General features: G+C 66.9%; 1 protein-coding gene across 1 annotated transcript; it reads left to right on the forward strand.

Annotated features, from left to right (window-relative positions):
- Positions 1–1,167: 1,167 nt before the first annotated feature.
- On the forward strand, positions 1,168–21,277 carry LOC125918364 (multiple epidermal growth factor-like domains protein 6; the record flags this gene model as incomplete). Its single annotated transcript, XM_049624365.1, has 14 exons — positions 1,168–1,375; positions 6,805–6,927; positions 13,518–13,643; positions 14,597–14,719; positions 15,692–15,814; positions 15,949–16,086; positions 16,483–16,602; positions 16,929–17,051; positions 17,536–17,712; positions 17,874–18,005; positions 18,598–18,726; positions 20,096–20,224; positions 20,924–21,058; positions 21,143–21,277. Coding segments are annotated over exons 1-14 (1,882 nt in total), but the record flags the coding sequence as incomplete, so codon positions are not given.
- Positions 21,278–21,648: the final 371 nt, after the last annotated feature.

Consider the following 21,648-nt stretch of genomic DNA (forward strand, 5'->3'; position numbering starts at 1 on the left):
TGTTCAGAGGGAGGCCAGAAGAGAGGCTCATCCAGGAGGCGGGGGCAGACAGGCAGGCGGGCCCCAGGCAGGCCTGTGTCTGCACTGCAGGGCGCCTGGCAGGCGGGGGGCCAATGGGCTGGCCTCCGCACTGCAGACAGGACCGGGCAAGGTGGGTTGGTGCCTCTCTCCCACAAACTTGAGGACCCCACCCATTGCGGGGCAGGGCTGAGTGACGGCCAATAGGGCCTTTGCCCCAGTAGTTGGCCAGGAGCTAGAGGGTCGGCCTAGGCAGGGCACGAGGGCCAAGACGTCAGGAGCCAGCATGGGGCCGCCGGTCCCGCGCTCATCGGGGCCGGAATGCATAGACCCTTATGATGCCATTGGCCACTTTGGACAATGCTGGAGCCTCAGTCCCCGTCCTTGAGCCAAAGTGGGGGTTCAGGGGTCTGGATTCGGACTTGCCTCCGGGGCTTCTGTAGCCTGGCATCTGGGGCTTGCTGTCCTTGCGAGGGAGCCCATTTTCCCCGTGGTCCTCTCCCACCTGCCGTGGGCACAGGGATTCCCTTGCTCCCTCCGGGTGCCAGTCCCTGTCCACTGGAGGACACGACAGTTCAGGGCGCAGGACACCGGGCTTGGGGGCTGCAGGCGTCTCTACCCCTTGGGATTTCCACTTTGGTGGCTTGGCTCCCCACCCCCCTCACACTTAACAGCACCCAACCCCACCCCACCGAGCCGCCTTCTCAAAGCCCCAGGCGGCATTGCCAGGGTGGCCTCCGTTTCTGCCTTGGTTACTTTCCCGCGTTGGTGCTGGAAACACATGTGTTTGAGCATGTGTGTCTGGGTTTGCTGAATACGTCTGTGCAGGGTCCCCTGTGTGTCGCGTGCGTATTTGCACACGTGGGTCTGTTTGTGCACGTGTCTCTGCGTCTCGGCCTGAGGGGTGCCTGTGTTTGTGTGCGCGCGCGCGCGCACCCCGGGGTGCCTGTGTCCGAGTGCGAGGGCGCGCGCGCGCGGGAGTGCGCGGGGGCGGTGGGCGGTGCACCGGGGGGCGAGGGCGCGGCCCGCGGGGGCGGGGCGGGGGGCGGGGGCGGCCCGTCCGCCTCTAGGATTTGGCTTTCACCTGCGGGGGGCGGAGGGAAAGCCGAGAACATAAAGGCGAGGGGCGGGGCGCCGGGCTCAGAGCGCGGCGGGGCCGCTGGGGTGCGCGCCGCTCGTCGACTGGCCATGGAAGCGTCCCGCGGCCGCGGGGGACTGGCCGCGCTCTGGTGCCTCGGGCTGCTGGGGGGCCTGGCGCGCGTCGCGGGCACGCACTACCGCTACCTGTGGAGGGGCTGCGTCCCGTGCCACCTGGGCCAGGCCGGCTACTCCGGGAACGCCGGGGACCGGAGGCCAGGTGGGCGCCGCGCGGAGTCTGCGCGGGGGACGTGGGGGAGGCGGTGCCCTGCTCCGCGCTGGGCTCCCTTTGCTCCTCTTGGGTCCGGCCTGCGCCCCGCCCGGCTGACGGAGCCGAGGCCGGAGGGAGCAGGGCGGGGGCGGTGCCGCCGGCGGCCCCCTTCCTCTGGGACGGGGCCCCTGCGCCCTGAGTCGTCGACATTCCATCCCCTCTGGGGCCTGGCTGTGGGGGCTGCCGACAGCAGAGTGGTCTTGAGCGGAGGGAAGAATAAAACAGCCCCTTGCATTGGCCTGTGGCACAGGGCGTGCATTTCCCTGGCGCTGGCAGCTCTGGAGGTCAGGCAGGAAGGCAGGCTCAAGAGAGAGTCCTTGGGGTCTCCGGGCAAAGTCTCGGCTTCCGGGGTGCCCAGGGCCTGGGTGGATGTGCAGGCGCTAGCCTTTCTTTCTGTCACCTTTCCGCAAGCCTTGGGAGTGGTCAGCCCAGTGGGCTCCGGGTGAGCTGTGAGGACCCCGGCAGATACACCCCTGTCCTGGCTCCATCCTGCCTCTCCCTGCTCTCCAGATCTGGTACCCACGCTGGGCCACCCTCCCTGCGGGAGGGAGCTCCTCAGAACTTGGAGCTGGTCATCCTCAGGAATGCGAGGTGGGGCGTGGTGAGTCATCAACCAGATCACGGCAGGGGCGGGGGCGCTCCCCTCCAGGCCTTCCCGGCCCTGCGTGTGGCTCTGGGCAGGGCACGCGGTCTTCTTGGAGATGCTGGCCCTGCCCAGCTGTCCCTGGGGCAGTCTCTGCGGCCCTCCGTGCCAGGGCACACATGGAGCACTGAGCTGCAGGCCCCTGATGGTGGCCGTCTCCCACCTCCCCTGGCTTTGTCACTCGGCCAGCCGGGTCCCTGGCTGGGTCCCCACGGGGTAGGCAGCCCTCCCACTCTGGCTCAGTCGAGGCCAGGCCGGTGCTGTCACTGAAGCAGCGTGGCACTAAGCGCCGTGAGGCTGTGTATCATCCCGAGGCCTGGGGCTGTGTGGGGCTGGGCTTCGGGGAACCCCCCCACCCCCCCACCCCAGGCCTGCCTGGACTTGCAGAGAGGAAAGGATCCCGGCCCGTGGTTGACAGGGCGCCACCTGCGGGCCTGAGGACCCTCTGGCATGTTTGGGAGGAAAGCAGGACTCTGAACTTGGTAACCATCGGAGCCGAGCCGAGCTTCCTGGCAGCATCTGGAGGGAGCAGGGCTTCAGAAGGGGCTTCTCTGGGTGGTTTCTGCAGGGGCAGCTTGTTTGGCCCTGGCCTGAGCTCCAGGCTTGGGAGCTGCCGTGACTTGATGGGCTCCCAGCCGCGTCGTGATGGGCGTCCCCAGGTACCGCCGGGGAGCCAGCCGGGTCTCAGCCCAGTGATGTGTCACCAGGCTGCTCAAGTCTCCAGCCACACGCGTCAGCTGAGGGCAGCACGGCACCTGTGGGCGATGCTGGAGGCCCCGGGCCCGGCTATTCCTTCCCGTATCCCGGCTCTGGACCTGCCCGCTCCCGGGCTCCCGGCTCCTCCCACGCAGGTGTGAGCTGCCCCAGACGAGTGTCAGCTGGGCCTCCGGCTGCAGAGGGCAGGGGGTCTGCACCCAGAGGCAGCTTTCGTCCCCTGGCTCCACTGGGTCAGCATGGGAGGTGCGGTGCCTTCGCGCTCTCTTTCTGCCTGGGGGAGGACCCAGGCCCCCTTCTGTGCCACCTGGAGAGTGATGTTCTCTTGGTGGTTCCAAGGCCTTCTGTGTCAATGCTCAATTGGGGCCCTGCTGCTCAGGGTGCCTCAGGGCACTGATTCCACGGTGGGAAGGAATCGCTACGTGTAGGCCACTTGGCCCGAGAGGGCAGGCCTGCAGGACGGGGCCCAGGGGAGCACGGCCAGCCCCCGGGGAGCACAGGGGATCTTACTGTGGGAGTCAGGAGGCCGGGCTGGCCAGAGTGGACATTTGGAAACCTGGATTTCCAGCATGGGTGGTCTGAGCCTCCCCACCCCACAGTTCCAGAAAAGACCACAGAGGGAATCTTTACATGTGCCCCATGTTTAACTCCTGCGGCTGCTGCAACAAATCACCCCAATCTGAGTGGCTTAAAACCATACGGGTCTATTACCTTACGGTTCCAGAGGTCAGAAGTCTGAAATGAGCTAAAGCCCAGGAATTGACAGGCCTGGTTCCTTCCGAGGCTCCAGGGAGAACCTGCTTCTTTGTCCTCCCAGCGTCTAGAGGCACTGTATCCTTGACGGTAGCCCTGCCTCCGTCGACACAGCCAGGGGCCGGGTGTCTTCCCATCTCTTTCTCTCTGACCCTCTTGCTCCTTCCTTTAAGGGCCACGTCATGACACAGGACCCCCCTGGATACTCCAGGATCATTGGTCACCTCGCTGTCCTCAACTTAAGCCCACTTGCAAAGTCGCTTTTGCTGGGCCAGGCTCCAGGGATTAGGGTGTGGACCTTTGGAGGGCTGACCACACTCTCCTTAAAGACCACTGAGCTGTGGCTCTCAGGTCACAGCCATGGCCACGGCCACGGTCACGGAGTCAGAAGCTCCCGGTGGTTGGAGCGGGCTGAGGACAGCTCTGCTCTGCCCCCACGTGGTCACCTCAGGAGTGGGGCAGGCGGGTTTAGGTAACTGGATCCTGCTTGTGTCCTGGTTATGTCTCTGTGAAGGGGCCCAGCTGGAGGTCATGTGGCCAAATGCCCCACCACCCTTAAACAGGCTTCCCTTGCCCAGAGAGCTGAAGGGGGAGGCTTCAGATCCTTCGGCCTTGAACTGCCCGCTGTGTTCAGATACCCACCCGGGCTGACAGCACCTGCAGGGCCCCCGCTCACAGATCTTGTCCCCACCCCCCCTCCCCAGTGGCAGGTTGCCGATCACCAGGCAGTGCGGCCAGGGAGAGCTCGGGGCTGTGGTCAGCGTGCCAGCCCCTCCCGAGGGGGGCGCCCTGGGAGACGGCTTGGCGGGTGTGGGCCTGTGCATGTTAGCGAAGAGCAGGATTTCTGTCCCCTGGGGTGGAGTCTGAGTGTTCCTGTGCGGGCAGCAGGGGGGCCAGAACAGTGGTCACGTGGGCAGGGGGTGTGAGCTGGGGAGGGAGGCCCCGACTGGAGGGCCCCTACTGGCTGACAGCTGCCTCCTGCCCCTGCGTCCCCCGACGTGGCTCTTCCCAGACTGCCCATCTGGTGTCCTTGTGGCCCACAAGGGCTGCTGAGCGGGCCCGAGAGCCTGACGTTGACCAGGGCTCCCTGCGTATCCGACCTGCCCGGGAGCTGCTGGAGGGTGCAGTCCTCAGGGTGGTCTCAGCGCCCCCAGCCAGGTGTCTGAGCGGCCCAGGGGCGTGGTGCCATCCGAGCCTGCCTGTCCCCCCGCTGAGGGTCTGGACTGAGTGAGCATGGACACAGAGCTGCCGGCCGAGAGCAGGTTTCCAGAAACCAGCGTCCCTGCCTGCCTGCTCACCCAGCACCTGCCTCCGCGGCCACGTCAGGGGGTCAGCCTGCCGGAATGACACCTGCCTGCCTGGCCAGGCCGCTCAGGACACCGAGGCCGCCGTCCACCCAGCCCTCAACACACACGTGGTGCACCTTCCTCAAAGCTTCACTGAGTACCAACTGTGTGCCTGGGGCTGTGCCCCCTGGAGGCACTTACCTTTCAGGGACTCTCTCAAAGACAGGGATCTGCGCTCAGAAGGGACGGGCGGGGTCTCCAGGGTCTCCTCTCTGAGCCCCCTTGGGTGGGTGCTGTCCGCCTGCCCTGCCCGATGGCTGTGGGTCTATCCTTCCATCCCCTCCCCGCCCAGCCAGCTCTCCCTCAGCTGTGCCCTGGGTCCCTCTGTGCCCCACCCTCTTTGGGGGCTCTGCTCTGCCCTCCAGCTTCCCATGAGTCACCCTGGTTCCGTTCTGAGAGGACTCCAAGAGAGCCTCTCTTGCTCCTCTGTCTTCTGTCATAGGCAGCCTCAGGGCTCGGCAGGGCCCCGGGGAGCAGAGGCCCTGGCTCTGTGTCGTTTCTGGAGTGCCGGCTGGGCACATTCTGAGCAAGGACCGGTGGCAGGGTTTGCATAACCTGGTGGGCAGGCTCTGGGGTGGCCGGGAGGAACCTGGCCCCCGTGTGCTGCCTTCGGCGCCCTTCAGAAGTGGGCTCACGTGGCTGGCATTTTAGGGTCGGAGCACCGAAGGTGGGCATTTTCACGGGAACTGGAGGGTGCAGTCGTGGCTTGTACGTGCTTGAGTGAAGCGTCTGTGTGTCTGTCTCCTTGCTTCTGTGGTTAGGGGAGCTGGCTGCTCAGCTGGAGAGGCTGCGTCTGAAAAGTGTGGACTGGCCCGCGGCCCAGGCGTGGGCTCCCGTCCCCGTGCCCGGGACGCTGGGGATGCTCCGTGTCTGCAGCGGCTTCCCGCCTCGGTCTCCATGTCTCCCAGGCAGTTGCGTCCTTCCTGGCCCTAGCCTCGCACGCAGGTGTCCCGGGTAGCCTGTTCTGACGCCCTCAGTCACTGCCCAGCCTCCCCTCGAGCTCAGCTTGGTGGACGGAAGCTTGGAGGGAGGGATGAGAGGCGAGGGCAGCCCCAACCTTCTCCACACCTCTGCATTCCTGCAGAAGGAGGCATGACCCTCCTGGGGTGCATGGGCACAGGTGTCCTGCCTTGGTGGTCGGTGGTCTCAGATGGGAGGTGTTCTCCCAGAAGCGGAGTGCCAGGGACCTCCACTGGGTCCTGTGCTGGGGTTGTTGCTGGTGGTCTCCTGTCCCCCTGGCATTGGGAGCCCCCCGGGGACCCCAGACAGGTCCCGCGTTCGTTTCCTGGGAACAAAACGGACACAACAGTAGACGTTGGTTCTCTCGCTGTTCTGGAGGCTGGGAGTCCAGCATCAAGGTCACGGCAGGGCCACGCTCCCTCTGAGACCTCCTGTCCTTGACGTGTCCCCCAGCCTCTCGTGGCTCCCATTGTCCCTCGGCTTGTGGCCACCTCGCTCTAACCTGTGCTTCCCCGTGTGTCTCTTGTCAGGACCCCAGTCGCAGGATCCAGGGCCCCCCTCGCCCCGTGCGGTCTTGCCTGGATCCCTAACCACTTGCATTCGCATCTTATTTGCGGACAAGGTCACGTTCCGAGGCTCCGGATGGATGTGAATTTGGGGGGACATCTAGTCCCTCTACCCCCTGCCCTCCCTTGGGCTTTTTGTCCCCCAAAGCCTGGGCAAGGGCACCTCACAAGTTACCGGTTTTTTCCTTTGGGGCCCGTGGGCCCCAGAGGAGCGGCGGGCACTGGCTGGCACCGTCCTGGGTATTTCTGGATTTGGACTTTGGAAGCGCACTCCACTCCCCCACCGCTCCCCCTGCCCCGCCCAGTCCCCTCTGCGGCCACCGAGTTTCCTCAGTGAGGGGCCCCGACCCCGGGTGGCTGCTGGCTGTTAACCCTTGGCCTTGTGTCCCCGCGCAGATGTGGATGAGTGCCAGGTGCACAATGGCGGCTGCCAGCACAGCTGTGTGAACACGCCAGGCTCCTACGTCTGTGAGTGCAAGCCCGGATTCCGGCTCCACGCGGACGGCAGGACCTGTTTGGGTAAGCGCCCTGCGGCTCCGGGAGCGGCCGGCCCACCCACTTGCTGGGCGCGCCCTCCAGGACAGGGGCTGGGGTCCCTGTACTCAGGGACGGAGAGACCCTCTGGGGCTGTGTGCTCAGTAGCAGCTCTTAGGGCGTCTCCGTCCTGCTGAGTGTGCAGCTCCTGGGGGAGGGAAAGGAGGAGTCTCAAGGACCTGGCTCCCCCTGCTGAGGCTGGGCCCTGGGACGCTGAAGCCCCGTTCCCGGGGCGCCTCTGTGCACCTGGGGAGGAGCCCCTGGGCCCCGATACTGTGGAGCGCCCTCTCTGCAGAAGCCGCAGTGATGGGGACCAACCTCGGGGGCGACTTGGGTGCTTGCTGGGTGTCAGGGGAGGCCTGGTGAGGGCGGGGGCGGTGTGAGACTGCTCTGGGGCTGGTGGGCTGGGGTTCCCGGGCCCAGGTCCCCCCGTCCCAGCCTTGGGGAGCGTAGGGGGTTGGGCCGTGGCGGGGGGAGGGGTAGCCAAGAAGCAGGGTCCTGACTCTCATTTCCTCAGCACGTTCTTTTCCTGTGGGGAGTAGGCTTGATGGAGTGCCTGGTGTCCCTGTGAGCATGGAGGGCTACTGGGGGGAGGGGACAGAGCCAGGCTCCCACTGAGGTGGAGGCTGGAGGGGCCGGAGGCGGGTCTGGGGTCTGGCGGCCAGCGCTCACTCCCCACCCTCCTGTGCCCCTCTCCTGGCTGGCTCTGGACGCAGGGGCTGAGGGCACAGGGCTGCTGTGTCTGGGAGGCCACGGGATGGTCGTTCTTGGGGGGGGGGGGGCTGGGGGCCAGACACCCCTTCTCTCACCCCGGAGACCCAGAGCGGGCCCGGCAAGTTCCCATCGGCCCCATCCCCGCCTGCCTTACTGCTATGTGGCAGGGCGGCCTGCCAGCCCCTGGGGGGCCCTCCCGGCACTCAGGGCGCATACTCACATGTCCGGGCGCTGCTCCGTGAAGCTTCTCTGGGTCGGGAAGTGGAAACAGATGTGGGAAGTGTTGTAATGTGCTTCCAGACAAATCTGACTAGGGTGCAGTCTCCAGCTGCTGCCCCCCGGCGCCAGGGGGACGGGGCTTCTGGGAGTCTGCTGGTTCACCCCGGCCCCCCAACGTCTCTCCTCACCCTTCCTCTGGGCCGGGTTCTCCCTGGAGAAGGGTGTCCTGGGGGTTGGTCCGGGGTGGGCTGGGGTGGGCCGGGCCTGGTGGGTGCCCACTGCCCCCTCCCTGTCGCGGGCTCCCCTGCAAGGGGCCTGGGGCTGGGACCCACCTCCCCAGTCTCTCTAGTCCCCCCGTGTGTGCTGATCGTGGCCTTCAGTGAGGTGCTGGGTGGTGGTGATGCGTGGGCAGCATGCAAAGGGAGGGGGGCCTTCACGGCTGTGGAGGGACAGGCCGTGGCCTTGAGACTGGCCTCACGCTGTTGGCTGCGGGAAGTTCAGGTGGGGCACCCCTCAGCCTTGCCCTGGCCCCCAGCCCACCCCCTCGCTGCGCTGGAGCTGTTCCCAGGAGCCTTTCCCAGGAGTCGCCTCTGCTCCAGGCCCCAGAAGTCTTGATTTGTGACATTTGCTTATTTAGAGGTCCTCTCGGGTCTGATGCCGGGCTCCTGGGCGTGGTCTGCACAGCCCGACCCGGGGCTGCTGGGACCTCTCAGCCCCTGCCCGGCTGCCCCTCACACTGCCCACCAGGCGGGGCAGGTGCGCTCCATACCCAGGTGGCGGCCAGCCCTCTCCCTGTTGGTGCCGCCCCCTGGGTGCTCCCCGTAGCCGGAGTGGCTCCTTTCTTAGCAGGCATACGGCCTCTCGCGCTTTCTCTTTCTTTGGACTGCAATCGCCGGCGGGAAATGCGCGCACTGTGTCCCGCTTACCTGCACACACCGGGCTGTTTTGGGTGAATTCTGGGACCTGTGGATCCCAGGTGGATACCTGGGAGTCTGGGAGCTGACGGGTTGACGGGCCGGTCCCCACGTCCCCCATGGTGCCTGGGATTGGTGCAGGATTGTCAGACTTGGTCCACTGGGAGCTGCCTTTCCTGGGGAGGCCCGGGCTTTGCTGAGAAACTTCCAGAGTGGACAGGCATCTCCAGGGGGCTTCTTCACAGGCAGAGTGGGAAGTGTTCGTTCTAGGGGCACCTCTCCCTTCTTGCTACTGTGCCCCTTTTGGTTGCCAAGGGACCTGCCCAGGTGTGGTGGTGGCCTTGGGTGGGTGGGCAGGCTGGCCAAGTATCTGAGATTGTGGATGGGTGGCTTCCAGGTGGGGCTCGGGTGGAGGGCACCACTGGACCCTCTGAGGGCTCTGAGTTGGGGGGGCTGGCGCTGGACTTCTTGCCACTGAGAAGTTGTGGGGCCCTGCCCCGCGTCCTCTGGGGCTCCCGGGGAGGAGCTGGGCCTTGTCTGAGGTTTACAGGGCACCTTCTGAGCCCAGACCACCCTAGGGCTGTAGCACAGGATTATGGGAAGCATCAGAATAGGACCCGCACCCCCACCCTGTGCAGCCATGGGACAGGCTGCACAGCTGGAGCACAGCTGCTCTGGAACCCCTCTCCTGGGCCCTGCTGGGATCCTCTGCTGGGGGAGGGGTGCTGGGAGCTCTCCTGGGACTTTGCAGGCTGGCAGGAGACAGCCCCAGGCACCCGCTCCCATCCAGCAGCTGGGAGTAAGAGTTCTAGAGATGCTGGGGGGGGGGGGGGGGGGGAGGGCGGGTAGAGAAGACGCCCACAGGGATATGGCCATCTTTCCTGTGTGCTGGCATCTCTTGGGGTGTTCCACATCACGGGGCCCTGAGGGACGTGGGAAGTCCTCAAGGGAGGCACACTGGAGAGGGGAGCCTTGAAACACACAAGGGGGGCCTTGAAACCCTTGAGGAACTTGCCTCCAAGGCAGGGAGAGGGCAGGAAATCCCTCCCTCTCAGAAGTTCTGACGGAAACAAAACACAGAAAGGTTTCAGTTCTTAAAGATGAGAATTTGCCAGAAGGATTTTGCCAGCAGCCTGAGGCCCCTGAGCACCACCCACTCAGCCTGGCCCCAAGGGAAGCAGCAGTAGCCGGGCATCTTGGGGCCCTCCATCTCTGGGCTGCCCTCCTGGGTGTGTCCCCCGGGCTCTGAGGTGGGAAGAAAGAGCAGGGCAGGGCCCAGTGCTAGTGCACCCTGAGTGTCACCCTCGGGTCATAGAGCAGGCCTCTTGCCTTTTCCAACTTGGGGCAGCAGGGCCTGGGAGTGCCTTGGTCAGGTGACGTGTTCAGGAAGGCCGTTCTCGCTTTTCTGTGACATCTTGCCGAGGGCCTAGCTGCTGGGTGGTTTAACACTTGGCACTGGGAAACCCGCCTCCTCTGTAGGGCTGGGCACTCTGAGCCAGCAGGACACCTGCCCAGTGGTCCCTTTTGGACCTTGGACGTGGAACTTCCCCTACTCCCCCGCAGCAAGCGATATACAACACAGGGTCCATTTGAGGGACCATGACCTCACTGGCTCAACTAGTACGGGGTCCGTCTGTGTGATACCCCCCCCCCCCCCCCCCCCCCCCCCCCCCCGCCTTTTGGACTACTCCCCCCCCACCCACACCAGCCCTCGCACTCCCCACCCTCCTTCACCCGTGTCCCAACGCCCTGACCCGGGTTCCTTCCCCTAGGAGTCACACGGGCCCTGTGGTGCCCACGGTGTGGGGGAGGGTCTCCCCAGCCCTGTGTTTCCTCGGGCCTCTGCCGGCCGTGCCCCGTAGTCTCGGGGCTGTCCTTTCCCCACCAGGCCTGGATCCCTCAGGGAGGGAGCAGCGAGGGCTGCTCAGAGGGGAGGCCCCCTGCCCCCCAGGAGGCCCCGTTGGCAGAAAGTGGGGCTGGCGCCAGAGCCACAGGAAGCGGGAAGGTAGAGGGCTCTAGGCTCATTTCCACGCCTCCCTGCAAAGCTCCCTTGCGGCTCCGGGCGTGCTCTCCGGTGCCTCCCAAACCCGAAACAGGCCACCGTTGCAAGAAAGCAGTGTGCCTTCCTGGCCCTGCGGGGCCCCTGGGTCTCAGTGGGGTGGTGGGAAGGGCTTCCCCGCCCCTGAGCCTCCCCAGGAGAGTCCTGGCTTTGGCCGAGCCCAGGGCCCCAGAAGGGCAGCTGCCGGCGCTCAGGAGCGACGGGACGGTCACGCTCGAACCCCGGGGGCCGGGAGCGGTGGCCACAGGCCCTGGGCCAACAGGGAAGCAAGGGCGCAAAGACGGGGTGGTGCGGTGGGGAGGGTTGGCGAGCGTGGGCGGCGCAGAATGGAGCGTGGGGCCAGGCATGGGGCCGGGTGGCCTGGGCTGTGCGAACAGCGGCGGATGCACCCCCAGGGGCTGCGGCAGAGCCCGGGTTCACCCCGAGGTGGGCGGCGCGGGGCGGGCAGGCCCTGGCGCCCTGCTCGTGGCTGTCCCTCTCCTGCTGGAACTTGGGAGCTGGCCGGTGGGTGTGCGGTCTGTGATGGGGCAGGTCCGGCCCCTGGCACGTGGGTGGTGGCGGCCCCTGCTGGCGGAAGGCGGCAGTGCAGCCCCACCCTGAGATCCTGCTGGGGGAGGGGGGGGTGCGGGGCAGAAGTCCCCCAGCAGGTACCTCGGTGGGTGTCTCCAGGAGCTGCGGTGCATTTTCTCACAGTTCTGGAGGCGGGCACTTGCTGCTCACGCTGCCGGCCAGCGGGTTCCCGCCTTCCTGGCGGCCTCGCCGTGTCCTGTGGCGGAGGGAGAGACAGAGAGAATCTCGCATCTCTTCTTACGGGGGGCAAGATTTCTGTTGGATCGGGGCCACGCCCTGTGACCTCATGTAACCTTAATTATCTCCACGAAATCTCTGCCTCCAAAGGGAGTCACCCTGGGGGTTAAATTTTAGGGGCACGCGTGTCGATTCAGAGGAACGGAAACATCAATCCCGTCGGGGGCGGCAGGGCCTGCTAACCTCCTGTTTTCTGACCGGTTCTTGGCTCTGCTTCGGGTCTGAGCACGGTCCTGATCTGTGGGGCCGCGCAGGCTGGGGCATGGGTTCCACGGCCGGGTCTCAGTGTGACCTTCACCACCAGCTCCGGGCACCGGCCGTGCCAAAGCAGGCCCGTCCCTGAGCTGCACGGCCCCGTGTCTGAGAAAAATCCGCCTCCCTCATGCACACAGCTTGGGAGCACCCGGAACCTTAGCACTGTGTGGCCGGGCAGCGGGAGTCAGGTTCCAGAGGCCAGGAGGCCCCGCGGCGAGCCCCAGCTCCCTCTGCCAAGCCCACCTGCTGGGGATTTGTCCCCTGGCTCACTTGGCGGGGGGGGCCCAGTGCCAGGTCATCCCCGGACTCGTCCTGGGGGCTCTGCCTGTCAGGGGTCTCCTTTCCACCCCTGCCACAGCCCCCTGGGCCCTCCTTGTGGCCGTGGTACCAGTCCTGTGGGCCGCCCTGTCCTGGGCTCCAAGACCCTGTCTCTGTGCACCTGTCCCACCTGCCAGGAAGGCCTTCTGGCTCCTGTTATGAGTCCCAAGTAGGGAGAGGGCTGGGAGGTGTGCACACAGAGAGCCCGGGAACCGGGCTGGGTCACGTCGTGCTCGGAAACCTCTGGGTGGTGCCGGTGGCTCAGTCAGTCATAGTGGCTCAGGTGTGGCAGGCAGGGCCGTGGGGGGTCAGTGCAGAGTAAGGTGGCTGGGTGGGGGAGGGGCTTAAGGGCTGACGGACATCAGACAGCGCTGCCATGCAGGCCTTGGTCTGGCCCAGGTCCCACATCACTGCCACTCCTCGGTGCATGTGGCAGGCAGGTGCTGCCAGGGGACCGAGCCCTCACTGCCACCCTGGTGTCCTCCCATAGGCTCACTTCCCTAGTGCTGGTTTGGGCCTGATGGGACCCTGGGCAGGGGCTCCCCAGCCGTATGCCTCACGGGAGGAAGTCGGGTCTCTCACGAGGGCGGTGTTCTGGATTTTTCAAGCACACTGCTCCTGGCAGACAGCGTGGTCCTGGCGTCCTCGGAGCCCTGAGGCCAGGCGCCCGGTCTGTGGGGATGCCGTGTCCGCTCCTCCATGCCGCCAGGCCTGCCGCTCCCCCTCCCACAGGCGACGAAAAATGGCCCGGGGTGGGCAGGGGCCGCGCGGGTCCGACGGGGGCTGCGGGCCAGGCCTGTGGGCTGTGCTGGCCACCCGGCCCCTGGCCTGACCGACAGGATAGTGGAAGTGTCTGGGTCTCCACCACCCACAGCCGGCCCACTGCCTCCTCCAGGGAGCCTCCCAGTCTGCTTGGCCTCTGAGCCCCCAACACCCGGGCTCTCAGCGGGGCCCAGTGGTTTGCACTGCGGGCTGGATGGCGCTGGGTAGGTCTGCAGTCCCTGTTTGCACCCAGTCCCCAAACAGGCTGGGGATGTGGAGCCAGAAACAGACCCGCGTCCCGGGCACCCTGTGTATGGACTGAGGAGCAGAGCCAGGCCCGTGAACACCGCAGGAACAGTGTTGCCCTCTCACAGTCCCTGCTTCCGGAACACAGAGCAGAGGAGGGTCCTGGGGGCTCCCTGGAGGAGGCAGTCACGTGATATCCCTGCTCTGCGCCTGATGAGGGTAGGCCCCTCAGCCGGGTCACCCTCCTGGGCTGACCTGGGCTCCTGTCTGTGTGTCCCCAGCCATCAACTCTTGTGCCCTGGGGAATGGCGGCTGCCAGCACGAGTGTGTCCAGCTCACGGTGACCCAGCACCGCTGCCAGTGCCGCCCCGACTTCCAGCTCCAGGAGGACGGGAAACGCTGTGTCCGTGAGTGTGCCGCCAGCCCTCGGGAGAGAGGCTGGACCCCACCGGGGCTCCCATAACCCATAGAGCCACCCGGGGACCCGAAGCCCGAGCCCAGGGCGGGTGCAGGGGCAAATGCTGGGGGGCTGGGGCTGGAAGGGGGCCTCAGCGGAGGCGACGAGGCATCGTCCAGCCCCTGGTGGGCACTGGAGAGGAAGCCCCTCAGGCTGTGCTCTGGGAGCATGGGGGAGGGAGTCCCTTAGGCTGTGCTCTGGGAGCATTGAGGAGGGAGCCCCTAGGCTGTGCTCTGGGAGCACGGAGGAGGGAGCCCCTGGGCTGTGCTCTGGGAGCACAGGGGAGGGAGTCCCTTAGGCTGTGCTCTGGGAGCATTGAGGAGGGAGCCCCTAGGCTGTGCTCTGGGATCGTGCATCTGTTGGGAGCAGGAAGGCCAGGACGGGGCACGTTGGGGACGATGGGAAGGGCATCTGTGTGTTGGCCCTGGGCTTTGTGTGGGCAGGTGGGACCCAGGCCCCGGCCCTCGGGTGGAAGAGGTGGACAGGGCGCCACCTGGCATCTCGCCCTGGGGTCTCAGGGCTGCCTGCTATGGGGAGAGGAGCCTCCCCGATGGAGGTGGTGGGGGTAGGCCCGGGGCCCCAGGATGTGGAAACTGGGGGGGCAGCGCTCTGGGATGGGGCAGGTACTGCGAGAGCGCAACCCCCACTTGGCCTCCTGGGTCCCAGGCCAGGAGTGAGGGTGGGTCTGAGAGGCCGAGCAGCGGGGGCACAGTGGCATGGGGTCGCAGGGCTGGGGGGCAGCTCGGCTCCCACTAGAAGGCTCAGGAGGAGCTGGCCGGCACCCAGTCTTCTCTGGAGTCTTCTCGGGGTGTCTCGGGGGCTCCCGCATCTGTGAGAGGGAGCCCCCCCCCCCAGCCTGGTGCCCTGGGGGAGCTCACGAGAGGCCCGGGACTGTCACTGCAGGGAGAAACCCGTGCGCGGACCGGAACGGCGGCTGCGCTCACATGTGCCAGGTGCGCCGGGGGCTCGCCCACTGTGAATGCCACGCGGGCTTCCTGCTGGGGGCGGACCGCAGGTCCTGCGAAGGTACGATGCCCCACCCCGGGGTGAGCCAGCCTCTGCACCCCACCTCGCGTGGGGGATGGGCGGGGACAGGGACACGCTGAGCAGAAGCAGGCGGGAGACCTCGGGTTGTGTTCTTAGTCCTTGTTTTATTTTTTAAATGTTCTATTGATTCTGGGGGAGAGAGGGAGACTGAGAGCGGGAGAGGGAGACTGAGCGCGGGAGAGGGGCAGAGAGAGGGAGAGAGAGTCCGAAGCAGGCTCCAGGCTCCACACTGCAGCACAGACCGACGCGGGGCTCGATCCCACAAACCGTGAGCTCCTGACCTGAGATCAAGAGTGAGATGTTTAACCGACTGAGCCAGCCAGGCGCCCCTTGTGTTTTTATTTTTTAAATAGTTCCCATATTAGCTAAGTAGTACACGGTCGTCAGGGAAACAGAAGAGAGATCACGAAGAGAAAGGGAGGGAGATCACCCGAGCCCGGGTGGCGTTTCCGAGGCCGGCTTCTGGATGTCTCCACGGTTGTTTGTTGGGCCGGCGCCCTCGGAATCGTCCTCGGTCCCCGGTCCCAGGTCCCAGACGAAGCTGTCCTTCATCCCTGGCTGCAGGGGTGTGTGCTGAGTGGCCTGGGGCGTCCGTTACCCCATCACAGGAGTTTGGGGCGTGCCCCCTCCTCCCCGTGCACACGGCTCTGGGGACGGGTCTGTGCATGTCCCCCTGTAACCCTCAGGGTGAGTCTGTGAGGTGATGCGGTGTGTCCAGGGCAGGCGGCGAGCTTTTCCCCGGGCGTCCGAGAGACGTGCCCCCCACGGCACCAACACCAGGACCCGGTGTCTCGGGCGTCATCGCCCTGCCACTCTGTGTGCGGGCGTCTCAGCAGGACATGGGGCTGAGGGGCCCCTTCACCCCAAGGCTCCCCCCCTCCCACACACACTGGGGGCTGTGCATCCCAGGCCAGCAGCCCAGGGGCCTCCTCCTCGATCTTTCCCATCCAGATGTGGACGAATGTGCCACAGGGCAGGCGCGGTGTGCCCACGGCTGCCTCAACACCCGGGGGTCCTATAAGTGCGTGTGCCACCCCGGCTACGAGCTGGGCGCTGATGGCCGACAGTGCTACCGTGAGTAGACGGTGGGCGGGCATTGGCCTCAGGGGGTGTGGAGGGGCCTGGGGGGGCTGCAGGGGGTCAGAGAGGACTGTGCCAGGCGGGAGCGGGTCACCAGACCCCATCCCCGGTGGCGGGTGTCACTGCAGGGATCGAGATGGAGATCGTGAACAGCTGTGAGGCCGGCAACGGGGGCTGCTCCCACGGCTGCAGCCACAGCAGCGCGGGGCCCCTGTGCAGCTGCCCCCGTGGCTACGAGCTGGACCAGGACCAGAAGACGTGCATCGGTGCGCGGGCTCCCCGCACACGCCCCCGGTCTGCGCACTGCTGGCTGCCGTGACTCGGCATGCCCCCGTGCCCCCCTCCGTCCTGCTTGCTCTGCCCCGGGCCGGGGGTGGTAGCCGAGGGCGGGCCTGGGAAAGGCGGTACCGGGCGCCCTCGGCCCCCATCCGCTCGGTCACTTGGTTAAGCGCCCCCCTGCCCCCCGTGCCGCCAGGTGGACTCCTCACCCCCCCTGCGGCCCCCAGTCTGGCCCCCACAGCCGGCGGGGTGGCCCTGGGGCCGGGGCACGTGTCCCGTGTGTGTGTGCGCGCGCGCGCAAGGCCGGGGAGGTGCGTGGGTGCGTGTGACCGCGTGCAGGGGTGCGTGCAGGCGGTGCCAGCGGCCCTGTGTGCGCCCTGCAGACGTGGACGACTGTGCGGACTCGCCGTGCTGTCAGCAGGTCTGCAGCAACAGCCCCGGCGGGTACGAGTGTGGCTGCTACGCCGGCTACCGGCTCAGCGCCGACGGCTGCGGCTGCGAGGGTGAGCCGGGGGCCGCTGGGGGCCTGGGGCGGGACCGGGGGGACCCCCCCAAAGGGGACCCGGGTTCGGCTGCCCTGCCTGCCGCCCCCACCCCTGGCCAGCCGCGTCCCGCTCCCGGGCTGCGCACCCCCGCCTGCTCCTGGCCCGGCCTCCTCCCCCCCGGGCAGGCGTCCGCTGTCCCCCTGACGCCGGAGGTGGGGGGACGGCTGTGGCGCAGTCATCCTCCGTCACGCATGCCCCTGACCTCAGTCCGGTGGGCGGAGCCGGAGGTGGGCGGACCCCCAGGCCCCCCGGGACAGGCCCAGCAGCCCCGGGTTTGCCCGCAGACGTGGACGAGTGCGCGTCCGGCCGCGGCGGCTGTGAGCACCACTGCACCAACCTGGCCGGCTCCTTCCAGTGCTCCTGTGAGGCCGGCTTCCGGCTGGACGAGGACCGTCGAGGCTGTGCCCGTGAGTCCCTGCCTGTCACCGCAGGGACCCTGCCTTCTAGGCACCTGTCCCTTATGCCCCCCAGGTCCCCCCCTCTCCGTCCTGGCCAGGTAGAGCCCGCCTCAGTCCTGCCTCTGGCTGTGGGACAAGCTGGGGGCAGCGGTGTCGGGGAAGGGGCTGGTCAGACAGGCCTCCGCCAGGGCAGGGGTTTGCCCAGGGGTCCGGGGTGGTCCAGTTCCTGTCCTGCCCCGGTGAGAGAGGGACCAAGGACGGTGTCCAAGGGAAGAGACCGCCCCTGCTGCCCCGCCCCCCCCACCCCCGCTGCCCCTGCTGCACCTGGTCAGGAGTACAGCTGGGACGTCCCCTTGCCATTGAGCTGAGGCGGGGTGCAGCAGGGGCTATAGGTGGGGCCCCAGGGGGTGGGAGCTGCCTCTGGGCACTGAGGGGCGGGGGAATCCGGGACGGGAGGGTGGCAGGGGCTAAGGGGCTTTTGTGCCCCCGCCAGCCCTGGAGGTACCCGAGGCAGACCTGGATGGCCAGCTGCCCTTCGTGCGGCCCCTCCCACACGTCGCGGTGCTCCAGGACGAGCTGCCCCACCTCTTCCAAGATGACTACGTGGGGGCCCAGGAGGAGGCAGCAGCGGTGGAGGCCCGGGGCGAGCACACACTGCTGGAGAAGTTCGGTGCGGGCGGGCCCAGCCGTGGGGGCCCTGCTGTCGGGGACGGCGGCCCAGCCGCCACCCGCCCTGGGGTCTCGTTTGCACAGTGTGGTGGTGGGGGGGGGGGTTGCTGAGCCTGGCCAGACCACGTGGGCCCTGACCTCTCTCTGCCGGTCTGCCCCCAGTGTGCCTGGACGCCTCCTTCGGCCAGGACTGCAGTCTCACCTGTGATGACTGCAGGAACGGGGCCACCTGCCTCCCGGGCCTGGACGGCTGTGACTGCCCTGAGGGCTGGACCGGGCTCATCTGCAATGAGAGTGAGGCCTCGGGGGCGGGGTCCTGCGGGCAGCCACCCTGGGCCGGGGGAGGGGGGTTGGTCCCCGGGGCCTACCCGCTGCCGCGTTCCCTCCAGGTGCAGCGTCCAGCCAGGCGCTGCTCTAGGTGCCGGGGGCCCTCGGGGACTGGCAGGGGCAAGCGGGGCGGCAGCCCAGGCGGCAGGGTGTCTGACGGGGTGCCGCTGGTGGGCGGGACCAGCCACGACCCAGGCCGTACAGCGAGTTGGTACTGGAAGTGCCTCTGAGACCTGCGGTCCCAGCCCCCACCCGGTGACCAGCCCCCCTCAGGCGCACGTGGGTGGGAGGTCTCAGGGCCGTGGTGACTGTCCCCGAGGGTTTGCCTGCTGAGAGCACCGCAGAGGAGGCGCACGTACTGGGGTTTAGAGGGAGGGAGGGTGGTGTGGTGATCGATTAGTGATGTCTGCCGTGTGTCGTGGCCGGGCCTGGGGCACAGGTGCTTCTGAACTGGGGGGGCTCACACCCCGGGAGGCGCCTCGGTGTATCCAGAGGGGCTCCTGGGGCCACAGCGCTTCTGCGGCCGGTGACCCTGGTGCGTTGCTCTCACCGCCCGCAGCTTGTCCCCCAGACACATTTGGGAGGAACTGTAGCTCGTCCTGCAGCTGTCAGAACGGGGGGACCTGCCACCCCGCGACGGGGGCCTGCCGCTGCCCCCCTGGCGTCTCTGGAGCCCACTGTGAGGACGGTGGGTGCAGCCCTCCTGGGGTGGGGGGGTGGGACACGGCCTCCCAGCTGGCCTCCCGGCTTTCTCTTGGCCACCTGCCTCCCGCGGGAGTGGGGAGTGGGGAAGGCGGCCGTGTGGATGCGAGCTTTGCCTGGGGCCCAACTGGAGCTGATGGTGAAGACTTGGCGGGAAAACAGCCCTTTCAGAATGGGTTCCCCTGGAAGATAGTGAGCTGTCCGTTCCTGGAAGCATTCAAGCAGACTCCTGGTGGCTTAGTGGGATTTGCACGAGGGAACGTGCCTGGGCCCATCACATGGGACGATGCTAACGTCTTTCCTAACTGCGAAGCATCAACATTTTTGAAGGAATTCGAGAGTCTATGTAAATAAGCTTCCAAAAACGCTTTGCCTTTAAGTCTGCAGGCCTTTAAAATTCTGCCTCTTTTGCCACAGAACGTAGCTAGTGCGTGAACTTCCTGCCTTAGTAAGGGGGGTAGTTTTAGTCACTGGAAGCCATCCCTGGGGCTTTGCCACCCCCCCCCCCCCCCCCCCCTAGGCTTCAGGGCGTGTGTGGGCCCTGAACAGACCCACGGGGCTCCTGGCATGTGAACGGCTCGCATTGTTGTGCTTTTGCTTGTGGCGTGGTGTGGCGTGGTTCCCCAGAGACCTGGGCCTCTGCTGGGGTCCTGTGGGGAGAGTGCACCAGTCCTGGGAGAGGCTGGCAGGCCAGTCCTCCGGCGGGAGGGCTCTGCGGCCCCCGCATAAGTTTCCTGGACTCTGGGCGCTCCAGGGCCCGGGGCTGCATCCCTCTAGCCTCTGCCTCCGTCTTCCCATCTCCAGCTTTCCTCTCCTTTCCCTTTTAAGGACACTCAGGGGATCAGGCCACTTGGATAACCAAGGGGGGTTCTCACCTGCAGATCCTGGGGATTTAGACAGCCGGTTGGGGCTGTGTGTCCCTCCTTCCCTGAGGGCCAGAGGTTAGGCTACGTGACCACCGAGGGACGGAAGTCAGGATGCTGTAGATGTGGATGGGGCATAGGAGATCGGGGGAGTCTCTGTGCATCCCACGCATATGCTGAAGAATGTCCTTGGCTTTGCACCCCGGGCCATCCTCCAGGCCACAGATGCTGGGGAGACGGGCCAGCCAGGGCAGATGGCCATATGTATGGCTCATCTTGTGTCTGCCCTGTCCTCATGGTGCCCTTGCCTGCCCCCCGGGCCCCTCCCTGTCTGGGGTGCAGAGTCCTCTGACTGCTGGTGGCACCAGAGCCCTGTGCCCCAGTGGCCCGGGCCACTCCTGGCTCCTATGCTAGGCACTGGGGCCCCCGGGAGCATCTCCACGGCCTGAGGACATGTCTAGGGGGTCACTCAGCAGGCCCTGCCTCCCCCAGGCTGCCCCAAGGGCTTCTACGGCAAGCAGTGTCACAAGAAGTGCCACTGTGCCAATCGTGGCCGGTGCCACCGCCTCTACGGGGCCTGCCTCTGCGACCCGGGGCTCTACGGCCGTTTCTGCCACCTGGGTGAGTCCCCCGCCCTGGCTGCCTGCGCCCAAGGGGACGGCCGAGGGCTCCTTCTGTGCCTTGCTGCCCGTGCTGAGGCTTGGGTGAGGCGTCACCACCTGCAGATGACGATGCCGGGCTGGCGAGGCCCCCCTGGCTGGGATGTGGGGTCTGCCCCCGGGGCTGTGGGCTCAGAGCCTCGTCCTCTGAACTGCGCTGGCCTTCAGGGTGTCTCCCGTTACCTCCCGGCCCCACCCGGGCTAGTGGGTGGGCTGGCTTCCCTCTGAACGGGGCACGGGCTCACCTTGGCTTTTGGGGTTCCCTGGCAGCCAGGGGGAGTCCTGAGTCCCCAGCGGGGCCACCCCTCCCTGGTGGGCCAGTGGAGCAAAGGTGGGTGACCATGAGCCGACCTCACCTGGGAGATCTCCACGTTCCCCTGTAGAAGGATCATTTAAAGGGGAGGAACCGGGAGTCCGAGGGTCTCCCGGCTGGGAAGTGGTGGGACCCAGGGCATGCGCCCACACTCTGCCGAGACCGTCTCTCATCTATAGAGTGGGCACGCAGGTCGCAGCCCCCTGGGACACCAGCGGCTGGGAGGGCAGGACCGCCCTGCGCGGCTCCCGGGGACACGTGTCAGTGAGGGGGAGCTGGAGAGCTGCGACCCAGGAGGGTCTGGCCCGTGCAGGTGGCCAGGCTCTCACGTGGGCTCTGTGGCCGCAGCCTGTCCTCCGTGGGCCTTCGGGCCGGGCTGCTCGGAGGAGTGTCAGTGCGAACAGCGGAACGCGCTTGCGTGCGACCGGAGAGACGGCAGCTGTTCCTGCAAAGCGGGCTTCAGGGGCGAGCGGTGTCAGGACGGTGAGTGCAGGGGGTGCGGAGGGGTGGGGGGAAGGGCCCCAGCCTGGCCGACCCTGCAGGCCCCTCTCTCCTTGCCCCCTGCAGAGTGCGAGCCAGGCTTCTTCGGGCCCGGGTGCCTGCAGGCATGTGCCTGCCCTCAGGGCATGGCCTGTGACCCCGTCAGCGGCCAGTGTGGGAAGCGGTGTCCCGCCGGCTACTGGGGGAAGGACTGTGACCAAGGTCAGTGGCCAGCCCGGGGGGCGCCCGGGGTCGGGTGGGGTGGGGGTCACCTGCCTGCGCCGGGCACCGGGCCCCAGAAGTGACGGGAGCAGGAGGTGGAGTGAAGCCGCCAGCCTGGCCCCGGTGGCACTTGAACCTGCCGTGGCCCCGCCCTGGTCATGCAGGGGCGACTCGGCACTGGTCTGCTGGTCCCGGTGCACCTGTCAGGGCTGCTGGGGCAGGAGTAAGTCTGTGCTCGGGGCCTGGCCCAGGGAAGGGGTCTGCCCCTCCACTGGTCAGCTAGAACGTGCTCAGTGTGCTGGGGGCTCCATCCCGGTGGGTCTAAGCCTGGGGGACCCGGGGCAGCTCCGTCCCGGTGGGTCTGAGCCTGG

The sequence above is a fragment of the Panthera uncia genome, unplaced genomic scaffold (assembly GCF_023721935.1).
Source record: "Panthera uncia isolate 11264 unplaced genomic scaffold, Puncia_PCG_1.0 HiC_scaffold_712, whole genome shotgun sequence".
In the NCBI taxonomy this organism is placed as follows: Eukaryota; Metazoa; Chordata; class Mammalia; order Carnivora; family Felidae; genus Panthera; species Panthera uncia.